Source organism: Lepidothrix coronata, unplaced genomic scaffold (assembly GCF_001604755.1).
Source record: "Lepidothrix coronata isolate B3197 unplaced genomic scaffold, Lepidothrix_coronata-1.0 Scaffold88, whole genome shotgun sequence".
NCBI classification, from domain to species: Eukaryota; Metazoa; Chordata; class Aves; order Passeriformes; family Pipridae; genus Lepidothrix; species Lepidothrix coronata.
The window spans coordinates 2045977-2060525 of record NW_016690268.1 but is presented as its reverse complement, the minus strand read 5'-3'; the positions used below and the strand labels follow the sequence as shown (position 1 = coordinate 2060525).

The 14549-nt window shown below is 41.4% G+C and overlaps 1 protein-coding gene across 3 annotated transcripts in view; it reads left to right on the top strand.

Moving 5' to 3' along the window:
- The window catches only part of DZIP1 (DAZ interacting zinc finger protein 1), a 42553-nt gene that overhangs the window by 2288 nt on the left and 25716 nt on the right, over positions 1-14549 (top strand). For 2 of the 3 annotated variants that reach the window (XM_017821105.1, XM_017821103.1), the window contains exons 2-8: positions 1213-1284; positions 2675-2744; positions 2811-3305; positions 7724-7808; positions 8952-9076; positions 13073-13234; positions 13898-14035. In XM_017821105.1, coding sequence (XP_017676594.1) covers positions 2742-2744; positions 2811-3305; positions 7724-7808; positions 8952-9076; positions 13073-13234; positions 13898-14035 — 1008 coding nt within the window. In that variant the 5' untranslated portion in view covers positions 1213-1284; positions 2675-2741. Of the gene's footprint in view, positions 1-1212; positions 1328-2674; positions 2745-2810; positions 3306-7723; positions 7809-8951; positions 9077-13072; positions 13235-13897; positions 14036-14549 lie in introns of all 3 variants that reach the window. The other variant, XM_017821104.1, reaches the window with a different exon arrangement.

Genomic DNA, 14549 nt, shown 5'->3' with positions numbered 1-14549 from the left:
TAGAAGGATGTGAGGTCCTTGAATGTGTCCAGGACAGGGCAGCAAAGCTGGTTTAAGGGCTGGAAGCCAGTCCTGTGAGGAGTGGCTGAGGACTCTGGGCTTGTCCAGTTTTGAGAAAAGGAGGCTGAGGAGTAACCTCATTGCTCTTTACAGCTTCCTTTGGAGGGGAGTGAAGAGTGATCAATTCTCCCTGGGATCCAGTGATAGGATGTGCGGGAATGGTTCAGAGATGTGCCGGGGAGGTTGAGAATGGACACTAGGGCCCAGGAGATGTTGAGGGTTCGTGGCATGCCCATCCCCCCCTCTGCCAATCTTGAAAGGTGGGAAAAAATACTGGGGTTCATGGCATGGCCCATGACACTATTCCATGGAAAACTCCCCGCCCCGGGGGAGGTGCAAAAGCGTTCTGGAAGTATATATCAACTGGTAACTTCTTTGGGGGTTTGGCTTTTTTCTTCTCCCCCACTGCCAGCAAATCAAGACCGTCACTTTTAGGACTATCAAGTTCCATTGCTGGATCCAGTGGGTGGTGACTATATACATTTTTCCACTCTCATCTTTTCTTTTTCCTTACTCTCCTTTACCCTTATCCTGTCTTTCTCACCTTTATGCATTTTCACCAAAGGTTATCTTTATGCCATATTACTATAGGTGATAGATATAGATGATAACACCCAAAATGCTAACATACCTGTTTATCTTTGAAACAAAATTGTTCTAAAATAAACCCTACATATATATGTTTTCAAACACCGATTATTCAGTGTCATTTCACTCTAATCCACCCCAAGGGATTTATTAATAAGAACCTGGGTTATTCCCCCCCTTTTCTGGGGTGGGTCGTAACAAGTGCCCTTGAAGAACATGCTTTAACTTTTGGTCTGCCCTGAAGTGTCAGGCAGTTGGACTAGACGATGATCATAGGTCTCTTCCAACTGAAATAACTTTTCCTTTTTCTTTTCCTGTTGTTTGTCTGCTACGATGGGGGAATTAAATGAGGCCAGGTGTATTTTGTTGCATCAATTCATATATGTGGGAAAAGCTTTTTGGCACAAAAACCAACATAAAAACCTACATAAAACTAAGAGCTGGTAAGTTGTGAGGGTCCTTGTATTAGTACCTATAACAACATTGTTTTTGTCAGGAGAGCACAGCCATGCAACAGGTTGTCTGGAAAGATCATAGACTGTTTGTTCATCTTAAATGCCACAGGTGATGTGAACTAGTGTCCAGCAGAAATTTGGACTGGATGATGATCACTAGAGGTCCCTTGAGAACATCTCTGTGAGTCTATGATGCATGATGTAGAGGAACCTGTGGCATGATGGTATGATCAGATATATGTTGTGTGAATGTTCTTTGAGAGGTATTTATCTAGGAATGACCAGGAGGATGAGAAACTAAAGTGTGTGTGGAAGAGACTGAAAAGTTAGGGAGGTATAAACATGGAACATGGTGGTAAGGCAGAGGTAGCATAGGTGAACTGAAATATTAAGAAATGGTAACAGGAAGAGCAGGCTTTTGGAGACGAGTGGTGAGGATGAGTGAGGGGACAGGGTAATTTTGTATAATAGAGAAGAAGGATGGTTCTGCTTGGGAACACTATTTGAAGCAACTAAGCAGGAGCAATGGGAATGCTGAACTGGGGAGTACTGGAAATTGTGGTGGGACAGGGATATAAGCAGCAGTTGTTGGTTGCCTTGAAGGAAAGTATTTGGGTGTAAATGGTGAAGTAGGTGATGTATGCAAGCCATGAGGTGCTTCATGGGGCTGAAGTGTTTGGAATCAGTAGAGTGAGGCAGGAATGGCAGGCTGTAGGGTTATATGGTTGTAAGAGGTGGTCTGGTATGTGGTGATACCAGGCAGAGAGAGGCATGTTGGTGTGATGAGTAAGGAGAGCATGTGGAAGTGGCATGCAAAGGGGGTGTGACTGTATTAAGTGAGGAAGGTGTTTGAAAGAACTTGGCAGGAGGTTGGTGTGTGGGCATTGGGAGGGGTATGGAGTTGCACTGGAGAGATTGCATGGAGCTACCAGCTGAGGCATGTGAGGGTGCAGCAGCATGAAGCAGATGAATAGAGAAATGGTATATGTATGTATGCTGATGGTGCAGAAGCGATGGGTATCATCACATCTGGGAGACAGAGGAGTAGACAAGGCTGGAGAAGGGCATAGGACAGCAGAGGGATAGGGGATTGTAATGTTATGGTGGAGTGAGAAAGGTTTGAGTCAGGAACAGCATGGAGGAGACACAGGGTGTTGGGTGGGGAGGCACCTTGATGCAATGAAATGTGTCTGTAGGGTGATATGTATAGATTTCACAGAAGTGAAGGGAATGTGGAGAGAGAAAGCATACGCTGTGTAGCTGTGTTAAGGGTGCACATGGGTAACAGCGTAGCCGAGGATGTTTGTTGGTGCGAGTAGCGTGTGAAGATGGTCAAGGATGCACTGGTGCGAGCGTGCGGTGCGCGGTGCAGGACGAGCACTGGGACCCGCGGGAGAGAGGAGGTGGCTGCTGAGCGGGGGCACAGCCAGGAGGCTGGGGAGGGGCCGGGGGAAGAGGATGGCGGGAGGGGGAAGGGGACGGGATTTGTGCGGAGCACGGAGCCGAAGGGCCGGGGGGGGAAGGGAGGGGAGCGGTGGCACATCCCGGCGTCACTGCAGCCTCTCCCGCAGGCCGGGGCTGCCATAGCGACACGGAGGACGCCGGCGCCGAGCGGAGCCCGAGGGACGGAGCGCGGACATGGTGAGCGCCGGGGCGGGCGGCGGGGCGGGGGTGCCGGCCCGGGCTGATCCGTGTCTCTCTCCGCAGCCCTTCTCCCAGCGCACATACCACCCTCCGGCCGCGGGGACCGGCGCGGCGCCGGCGGCGTTCCCCGCGTTCCAGTTCCGCGCGCGGCACGAGGCCCCGGACTGGCGGCGGCTCAGCGCCGTGGACGTGGAGCGGGTGTCGCGGGAGGGGGACGTGGCGGCCCTGCAGGTGCACCTGGAGCACGTCACCTTCTGCAGCGCCGAGCGGGAGCGCTGCCCGCACTGCCAGGGCCCCGCCGACCCGCTGCTACTGAAACTGCTGCGCCTGGCGCAGCTCTGCACCGAGTACCTGCTGCACTCCCAGGAATACCTCAGCGCCCAGCTCGGCAGCCTGGAGGAGGCCCTGCGAGAGGCACAAGCCCAGCGCGACCAGCTGGGCAAGGAAGTGGCCCAGCGCTTGCAGGAGATCCAGGGGCTCAAGGAGGAGTGCCGGCGGAGGAAGAAGATGATCAGCACCCAGCAGATGATGCTGGAGGCCCGAGCCAACTACCACCAGGTGAGAGGAGAGGTCCTGGTGGCCCAGTCACCCGCACCTTGCCAACTCTGAGCCTGCTGGGAGTGGCACTCTGCTGCACTCTGCTGAGTGGCAGAGTGGTCCTGCTCTGCTGGGGTGCAGTCACTTGCTGGGTGAAAGACTGGAGCTTCCGGGACCAGTGGCCTTACAAAAGGAAATGCGTGGCTTGCACTTGTTTCCCATCCGCGTTTCACAGGTGTTTGGCTGGTATCACAGACATTTGCAATAGATCATCTTTAACAAATCCTCTTTTTACTAAGCAGTGCTCTTTATTCTTGGATTCACTTTTGGTCCACCTCGAGCATCAGATACACACACATGCAAAACCTGTGATAAACGTGTTACTGACATCTCTTGCTGGTTTTCCTTGTCTGTCAGCTACGTGGTCAGAAAACACACAGGGCAAGTACATCAGAACTGATGCTAAGCAGTAACATACTGTCTGTGAGCAGTCACTTTCTTGCACTGATGTTCTCCAGACACAAAGTTTCTGCTTGTGTGTGACTCAGAGGTGACTTAGGCACGATGGTAAAGAGCTCCAGTGACATAGCTCATCCCTGATTCCACAACAATCTGTGTTGTAGACAACAATCTGTTCCTTAAGTGTCTCCCCTAAGAGCCTTAGTACACTGCTGTTCTGTCAGTGTCATGGCACTTTGTTTTTTTGGGAGGGATTTTTGTCTTGTGGGTGTAATAGTTCAGTTTAAATATTTTTCAGCTTTAGCATTTTCCAGCAGATTTCAGGAAAGCAAATTACAGCTTCAAATGTAGTCTGAAGTCTAAAGAGTACACTGGACACAGACTTGACATGATTTCAGGCTAGCTCTTTGTGTCTGTGTGTTTAAAGTTATAGGCAAAGTTTAATTTTGTAAGACATCAGCTAAGTTGGATCAAGTGTTTCTCTAAGGGAAAAGATACCTTATGCCCCAAGAGTAGAACTATGAATATGGCAGGGTTCATGGGAGCCTTGTCTCCATGCATTTGAGTGTTAGTCTTAAGGACAAGCTGCTGATGTGGTATTATTTTAAAAAACCTTTATACAACTTACAGAGCAGTTTGTCCTGTGTTGCAAAACAAAACTGATTGCATGCATCATTTTATATGTAAACTGAAATAATTCCCATGCTGTGATTGCCAAATATCATCAAGTGTTCCTGAAATATTTGTAGTATGTCTCTGTGGAAGCTGAAAAACATAGTAGTGAACTTGTTTCATCACTTATCTTCTGTTCAGTGAGTTTGCAGTAAAAAAGAGATGGAAACCTATTTCCCATTTGTAATTTAATTTCATATAAAGTAAACTTCTGCCCCGCTCTACCCCCCACACACTTTCTTTCCCCTCTGTTAGTAATTTCTTGTCTCTAGAACTTATTTAGGTTCACTTAGGAAAAGTGAGTTTAGGGAGTGATTGAACACTTGAAGTTCCTACAGTGTTTTCAGGATTCTGAGTGTGAATGCCAGACCTAAACTAAATTCTTCCTGGTGTTCGTAAATGCAGGGTAACAGTGTGATCAGTGAACAATAGTTGTGTAATATTTATCTGCGCCTTGATCTTGGCCGATCTGCAGTGCCAGATAATAGGGATTTTACTGGTGTTCCTGAGAGGATAGTTCAGATTCCATCCCCTCAAAGTCTTGGATGTTTTGCAAATAAGCCTGTAAATAGTAACTGTCCTTTTTTAGTGGAGGTGCACTTTATAGCTAATATAACCGTGCTTTGGAATTCAGATGTAATGCCTTTAATCTACCACCAATATAAGTTTAACCATGAAGTACTACTATAAAATGATACCAGTACCTACAAGTCATAAATTTAAGACTTGTTGGTCAATACCTTGATCTGAGTAATACAAATTTAATTTTAAATAACATTTTTCACTTTTTTGATATTTTGCTAAGAAATCTTATATTCACGTGTACAACGTAGGCATAAAGTGCACATTGTGGCTAACACTGTAAAAAGTAGTTACAAGAAAAGTGCTGCATTATTCAAAACTTAAATATTCCCTGTGTTAATCCTGATTCCTGCAGTAAAAGCTTTCCTTCACTCCCAGCAAGTCAAACTGACATGAGTTTTTGGTTGAATGGATAACATTATTTCACAGTCAATTTCATTCCATAAATCATGTGCAATCTGTTACACTGTAAGCTCCCTCTTGATTGGCAGTAAGGCTGCCATACTATATCACTTCACTTGGGTTTTACATTAGGACTTGTTTGCATTTGTCCAACGAAATTTGTCTTAATTATTCATGGCTTTAGTGTTTGCTGAAGGATGTATTTTATAGGATACCTGATTACCAGTAGAAGCAATTTAAATATTATGTGAAATCTGAGAATTTCACAGAATCACAAAATCGCTTAGTTTGGAAAAGACCTCTGAGATCCTCAAGTCTAGTCTTTGTCCAATCAACACTTGTCAACTAGACTATAGCACAAAGTGTGATGTCCATTCATTTCTTGAACACCTACAGGGATGGTGGCTCCACCACCTCCCTGGGCAGTCCATTCCAATATTTAACAACCCTTTTCATGAAGAAATTCCTCCTAATGTCCAACCTAAACCTCTCCTGGCACAACCTGAGTATAAATCCTCTCTCTTGTCCTGTCTCTAGTTGCCTGGGAGAAGAGGTCGACCCCCACCTGGCTACAACCTCCTTTCAGGTAGTTGTGTAGAATGGTAAGGTCTCCCCTGGGCCTCTTTTTCTCCAGGCTAAACAACAGCAGCTCCCTCAGCTGCTTCTCATAGGACTTATCTCTCAGACCCTTCACCAGCTCCATTGCCCTTCTCTGGACTCGCTCCAACACCTCAATGTCTTTCTTGTAGTGAGGGACCCAGAACTGAACACAGGATTCAAAGTGTGGCCTCACCAGTGCCAAGTACAAGGGGATAATCGCTGCCCCAGTCCTGCTGGCTACACTATTTCTGATACAAGCCAGGATGCCATTGGCCTTCTTGGCCACCTGGGCACACTGCCAGCTCATGTTCAGCAGCTGTCAACCAGCACTTCCAGGTCATTCTCCGCTGAGCAGTTTTCCAGCCACTCTTCCCCCAGCCTGTAGCGCTGTGTGAGGTTGTTGTGACCCAAGTGCAGGACCCAGCACTTGGTCTTGTTGAACCTCATGCAGTTGGCCTCGGCTCATTGATCCATCCTATCCAGATGCCTCTGCAGGGATCCTACCCTCCATCAGATCAACATTCTCTCCAAATTTGGTGTTGTCTGTGAATTTACTGAGAGTGCACTCGATCCCCTCATCCACATCAATAGTAAAGATAATAAACAGGACTGGCCCCAATACTGAGCACTGGGGAACACCAGTAGTGACCGGATGCCATCCTGGTCATAAAAGGAGATCAGGTTGGTCAGGCAGGGACTGCCTTTCCTAAACCCATGCTGTGTGGGCCTGCTCCCTTGGTCATTTGTGTCGTGTGATTGTACTCAGGATGATCTGTGCCATAACCTTGCCAGGCACTGAGGTCAGACTAACAGGCTTATGGTTCCCTGAATCCTTCTTCCAGCATTGATACCTTTGAAAAAAGGTATGAGATAGAGGTAATGAACAAACTTACCTAAAGTGATGAGGAGCCCTCATTCATATTCTTAACAAGTATGTTACAAAGTTTGTAGATGTATCTTCTGTCCTTATACTACCCATCTATTCTTAATATTCTGAACATTAGTAGAAAGCATTTTGAAGGTGAACAAAAAAGATATTTTAAAAAGGGTAGGATGCAAATTTGACTTAAAATTTAATTTCAAAACTAGTAAGTAAATTATAGAAACAGTAATTGAAACAGCTTTGTGCTTCAGAAGGATGCTAGGTAGCATACTAATGTAGCTGCATACCTTTTCTTACAAAATTGTATACCGTTACCTTCCCTTCATGGAAATGTCTGAGTTTTTTAAATATCTATGGTCCTTTGAGTATTGCCATTCTACAACTCATTTATGTATACTCAAACCCATCTTTACTGAGTTTTTTCCAGCTAGATGGTGGTCTACTTTGTTGTATTACAGGAATCTTAAGAACACCTGAGCTGCTAGTTGGCTGATGTCTGCGTATTTTGCTGAATAGTGTCTTACTTTTTCCTTATAGTTTATAGGGTTTATATCTGAATTTGAACTTGCTTGGCCAGAGTCTTTTTTGTTCAGAGTTTGTACAGTGCCTAGCACAATGAGATTCTTGCTCATGACCATCACTATAAGACTTCAGATAGCACTTAATATACTGATAACTTTACAGAAATTGGGCACCATGGGAGTTTTAGTCCTTGTTCTTATGATATGGAATTTATTAAAGTTACCTTCTTTTGACATATGGACAATGTAATGATGTGTTAGAAACCTTAACCACTATATTTTACTATGTTAGTAATATGTTTTTAACACCTTTTTTTTAGTGTCAGTTTTGTGAAAAGGCTTTTATGACCTACTCCTTTTTACAAAGTCACATTCAAAGGCGTCATCCGGGAGAGTCTGAGATAGGTATGTACTTTAATGTTGCCAAAAAAATTAAGAGAAGTAGTTCAGAAAAGTATAAATATAGTGAGGATGTGCAGTCCATTATTTTTTGTAACTTGGAAGAATAATTTTCAGTTTTCATTTTTAGGTGGCAGCTCACAGTTTGTATGAATGCAAGCAACATTGATGGACAAATTGTACTGGGCAACATGTTTCAGTCTCTGGAAAATAATTTAATTTGAAAACAATGCTCTCAAAGTTTCATTCATCTCTAAATTCTTTAGGCTGCATGCTTGTGATTTATTGCTAAGGACTAACAATGGCAGTGATTAGAAATCAACTAGGAAGCATTTGGGAGAAGAAAAAGTGTGAAGAACCTAGAGAGGTCTGAACTGTAGCTTGTCAGGCAAATAAAACAGCAGCAACAGGAGAGGGGTCTGAGTAAGCACCTGAGGAAGCGTGAATATACTGGAAGAAGAAAGCAGCTCTTGTGCACCTTACACTTGATAAAAACAACAGTGGAAAATGCTGCAGAAACAGCTGAAGTAATTGTCATATAAAAGAATTAGCCTTGAAATGGCTCTATGAGGGAAATATCCAATGCAGTTATTTCTGAAATAATATTCTGCATTGGGCTCAGATTCCCAGATGATGGGCTAGTAAATCCTTGGTAAATTGATAAGATTGAAGACTGTTATGATTTTTGCATATTTTAACATTTTTTTGTTACAGTGATATTCCCCCAACTCTTTCCACATAAATAATTAGTTGTATTCCAAGTGGGCTCCTTACAAAAGTTATTTAGAATAAATTAAACCTAGCAGAATTGAATAACTGAGATTCACTTTGTCCTTCGTACATCCTTTTTGTTGAACCTGTGTTGCTTAGATTCCTTTTAAATTAGATTATAGAATACTTTTTCATGTCAATATTTCATAAACTATTTCACATGTCAGTAGTACAAGTATTTGAGGATAAGTTAGCAGTCCAGAGAACATAAGTAGTTAAAAACATCTTTGGAGAATGATGCTAGTGGGAGGGAAAATGGTCCAGTGAAGTTACACATCATGAAGATATTACTGAAACACTAGAAATATATTTGCAGTAATTATCACAGTTCCAGAAATGGCAACAAAGCTTTTTAAAATCTGTGTTTCTTTCAAACAGAACAGAAGAGGAAAGCAAACACTGAAAAATTGCAGGATGAGATTGAAAAACTGAAGGAGCAGTTGAAGCTCACCAAGTCCCAGTTAGAATCTGAACAACAGGCTGATATTGTCAGGTTGTCTAAGGTAATGTGTACTAACATATGTGAATGTTCCAAAAGAATTAGTATGTTGGACTATGGTCGCTCATTTTGTAACTGGACTGGAACAAAAATGTATCTTGCCTGTCAAGCGGTGATGATATTTGGGCATTGAACTATTGCCCTCCCTTGCCTCCCACAATTTTGACCATTGAATTCCTCCTTACTTTTGTTTTAAACATATTTTAAATTAATACTTTAGACAGCACTTCCATTAGCACTTGCCAGGTCAAAACATGTGTGGCCTGTTACTGAAGCAGATAAAATTGCCTTACTATGGTGAAATATAAGCTGGTTTTGACATGATGATATTTTGTGATTATTACATGTTTCTTAGAAATTACTGTGATTTTACATGTGACTTTATAAACTGAGTAGAATTTATTCTTTGCTGTAAAGAACTTTACTGTCCAACAAAGATGTAAAGCAGCTCAAGGAAGAGAGACTCAGAAAAAACAAAGCAATCTAGAACTTGCATGTTGGTCTTTAAATCCTTAGGATTTGGCTGACCAGAAAGCAAAAGCAGAAAGTAGTCTTAGCTTTCTTAGCTGTAGTAGTCTTGCTATTGTGAATAAAACAGAATGATTTGAAAGCAGTAATTATCTGTTTGTTGTCATGTGCAACACTTTGTTTTGGATGCTACTGAATCTTGTGGGTATGCTTACTGGCTCCTGAAGAGAAAAAAATAAACAGGTAACTTAAAGATTCTTTTAAAGCTTGATAATTTCAGATCATCTCACAGTTTTCATTTCTCTTTAAGTAAACACAATCAGATAATTTGCTATAGAAATAGCTAGCAGTGAAATTTATTTGAGAAAGGGGCTTTTTGCTTCAGTTTGAGAAGCAAGTTCTTATCATAAGAGACAAGATACATCTCATGATTGAGTTAAATGCTCATCTTTGCATTTCAGTTTGCCCTCTATCGTGTTCAAAAACAGTGTTTTGTGGTTGTTAGCATAACCTGTGAGAACCTCAAAATTTCCGAATAGCTTTTCTAATGGAGTTTGAGGACCTTCAAGCATGAAACCAACCATTACATTTTGAAAGAAACAATCAGAGGGCTGGAGCACCTCTCATATGAAGGCAGGCTGAGAGACTTGGGGTTGTTTATCCTGGAGAATAGAAGGAGAGACCTTAAAGCAGCCTTCCAGTACCTAAAGGAGGTCTGTACAGGAAAGCTGGAAAGGGAATTTTCGTCAGGATGTGTAGTGATGGGACAAGGGGAAATGTCTTTAAACTGGGAGTAGGTTTAGATTAGATATTAGGAAGAAATTCTTTACTATGAGGGTGGTGAGACAGTGGAGCAGACTGCCTAGAAAAGTTGTAGATGCGCCATCCCTGGAAATGTTCCAAGGCCAGGTTGGATGGGGTCTTGAGTAACCTGGTCTTGTGAAAGGTGTCCCTGCCCAGTGAGGGTTGGAACTAAATGATCTTTAAGGTCGCTTTCAACCCAAACCATTCTATGATTCTGAATTAAAAGGGAATAAACAAAACAGGGCTGTCATTACATTATGAAACCTATGTTCAGTTTTGGTCCCCGCTATACAAAAAAAGATGTGGACAGACTGGAAAGATGCAGAGAATGGCCACAGAGGTGATCAGAGGACTGGAAAGCTGGTCATGTGGAGAAAGGCTGAAAGAACTGGATGTGTTTAGCCTTTTGAAAGGAAGGTTTAACGGAGATGTTATTACCACTTTCCAGTATTTGAACAATGGCTACAAGGGAGATGTAGACTCCTATTTCAAGGAGTCCTATGGAAAGATGAGTGGTAATGGGTACAAGTTACTCCTGTGGAGATTCTGATTTGACATGAGTGCAATTTTTTCCCAGTGAGAACAATCAGCCATTGGAATAATCTCCCCAGAGAAGTGCTGGATTTCCCAACATTAAACACTTTTCAAGTTTCAGCTGCTCAGGGTGCTGAGCCATCTTACCTAGACTGTGTTGTTGCCAAAAAAGGCTGGACCAGATAATCCTTGAGGTCCCTTTCAACCTAGTATTCTATGACTGATGATTGTTTTCTTCCTTGTTTTCATAGGAAACCCTGATCTTCTGTAAAACATGCAGTGTTTCTTTGCCTGAACATAGCTTCAGATTCTTCTTTCTTCAGTTCTCCTGTTCCCCCTTTCTTGGGACTGTTCAGCTTCCTTTTTTGTGTGTTTTTTTCCATTTTCAAAAGTACTGAAGGAACAAATCAAAAGCTGGTAGAATTTCACTTCTGAGCACAAGTACTGTTAGATTAATGGGTCACGGCCCTATGTGGACATGGGCAAGGTATTCTACTCATTCATTCTGTGCCTAACTTTTGAGAAGTACATCCATAACATATTTCTACTGCCCCTGAAGCATTATTTTGTTTATGAGAGGGAACTTGGAGTATTCATAACAGTGCATTGTAGATTTTTTGGTGCCTTAGGGGCCTGTTTCGAAGTCAGTTGTCTTAGCTGAGACTCCTAACTGCAAAAGGACTATGTGAAATGTCCTGAAGCTACAGTCTGCACTGTTACACAACAAGAAGCTTTCAAAACTTCTCTGTTTTTCTAGGATGTCAGGGAAGATAGAAATGTGAGGTGTGACTGGTTACAGTTTGTCTGCCATGACTGACATCCACTGTCAATTCAGGTGTCATGTTACTGTCTTTTGATTAAAAAAGCAGAAAATCTTTCTCGTGTGGGTTTCTTTAGGACAACTAGTACTGGAGGGGAATTTGTATAAAAATTGCCATGCTTCTTATTTTTGGTTCCTTCTACTCCTTTGAGGTGAAAGGATACAGAAGATCCCATTCAGTGATTGCATATTATAGTTGGAGAACAAATTCAGAGTGAATACTGTGATGGAGAGATGTAGGTGTTTCCTAAAAACTGTGTATATCCTGGACAGTGAAATGCAGGACTTTAAACAAGTTGAGAACTATATAAAAATGCGTCACTAGATAAATGGAATGTTGAAGTAATTTGACAGATAAAGTGGGGTCAATGTGCATGGGAAAAAAATAATTCTAACTTCATCTACAAAATGATGGGTTGTGATACACAGTCCTATGGAAATGTTAGCCCAGCAGTTAGTAGCAGCCAACAAAGACAATCAAATATTACCAATTATTCTGGAAAATCACTGTGCAAGCCACAGCCTAAATACAGTGTGCGAGTCTAGTCCCTTCATCTCAAAAAAGGATAGGATAGAACTATAAAAGTTATGGAGATGGGCTACGAAGAAGATCATTCAGTAATTAAAATGACTGAGCATGCTGAGAGTTGTCAGTCTGAAAAGGAGACAGCAGCTTGATGAAGATGGAGGGTGAGATACTGATACCTCTATGTCACGAGTTGCATAGGGTGAATAACAGTCCATCATTCACTCTGTTTTCCAATTCAGGACTTAATCAAATGAACCTAGCAGGAGCCAGATTCAAACAACAACATGAAAAGTACTTGGCTCTTCATGCAGCTTGTGGAGCTCATTGGCAAAAGATGTTGCAGTTGCTAAAAGCTGATACAGCCACAAGGGAGGACTGCGAAAGTTTATGAGAGAAATGTATTGAAGGTTACTAAGTTATTGAAGTTTACAAAACTGTATCAGGCTGAATAAGTCCTCTGAGCTGAAAACAGTTGGCAGCTCGGAGACTATGGAGATCGTACATGTTTGCTTGCCCCAATATTAACCTTTCCTATCTATGCACTTAAGGCCTCTGTGAGAAACAGGATGCTGAACAAGGTGGATCTTTGATATGACCAAGTAAGGCCGTTTGTGTTTTATTCAGTGGAAAATAAACTACCAAAACTTTCTTGAAAGCATACTTGTTTTGCTAGCAAAATGCATAGTTTGGAACCTTAGAATTCTTCAGAAACTGGGGGTTTTTATGTTTTTTAATGTCACAGTATTGGCCATCGAAAGTAACTGCTTCCCACACGTAGTTTGGGTGCTTGAATTCATGTTGCATGTGAGGAAAAATAACAAATAATGTTTTTCAAAAAATTTCAGGAATGTGAACAGCAAAAATCAAAAGAAGAAGAAATTCTACAGTCATTTCATAAATGGAAAGAGGAGGAAAGAGAGAGATTGGCTCATGAAATAGAAAAAATGAAAGAGATGTTTATGAAAGAGCTTAAGGAGTTATATTCAAAAAATTCAACCTTAGAAAATGTAAGCGATTTAAATTTTTTGACATTTTAAGGCTTACAGTAGATGGCAGTGAACTTCACAGATTTGAAATGCGATGTGGTCATTGTAAAGTTCTTCTACAAAACTCTAAAATAATGGTTGAATTATAGCCATAGTTGTATCTTTGTATACTGGTACTTCATTAACGTAATTTCAGTTCTTCTTTTTTTTTTTTAATAGCTTAGTTTTGACAAATGAATGATGCCTTCAGCAACTAAGGCAGTTTTTCTTTACTCCTCAACCTTTGAATGCCTCTTTATAGATTAGTAGATATTGTTATGATTGCTGTCTGTTAGGTATCTTTATGTGAATGTTTTTATAATTGGCATAGAGGAGACTAACCTCTGCATTATAGTCCCAACAGTAGAATTCATGTGTTTTCAATATATGCTTAGGAAATGCTCACTAGAAAGAGAATCATGAAAGTATGGGTGAGTCAGAAAACAAATACACATGGCATTACCAGAGCAGCTTATATTTTGTAGCTGTTGGATCCAGTGTATTTTTACAAGTCATATTTATCTGAGATGTAGATATTAATAATTACATGAAATTTGGTAAATGCTGAACTCATGAGAAATGGGAAAAGTATCTGATGCAATCTCTGTTTAAAGTAAATTTTGTATTCTTCTGCCCTCCTTTTAGCAACTGTTAGAATTACAAAAGTCCAATATGCAACAAAAATCCAATTTAGGAACACTGAAAGACAGCCATGATTTTGCAGAGGAGAAACCTCAGAGTCCCCAGGATCATCACAAAGTGGTTAAACTTCTGGGTGAACAGGTAACATTGTAACTTAATGTGCTTTTGACAGACTACTTGTGTTCTTTTTATTTTTGTACATCTGTTGAGTAGGATTTGAAATCCATAAGTAAAATTTTCATTCTTCTCAGTGGCAAAAATAGCTGGTTCTAAAGATGTAATACTATTTAATACTATAACATCAATCAAGGATTTATTTTCCTTATCCTTTATAAATAAAGTAATTGTTATTTATTTATTTATTGATATTCTCATATTCTTTATGATTATCTATATCTAGCTTTGCCAAGTATGGTTGCACTTCAGTTCCAGAAGGCTTTAATAAAGCATTTATATCTGCTGGTCTGTGAGGCCTCTTACTGAAAAACAGGAATATTCCATTTCCCAAGATGAAAAAAAAGTTAAGAAACTTTCTGACAGGATTTGTCAACCTAGGAGTTTTTTGGTTTTGGGGTTTTTTTTTGACACATGCATTTTATATTTCATGGCTTCTGGGATGTGAAGGTCTTTGCATACAGCTGGTATCATCCATAAG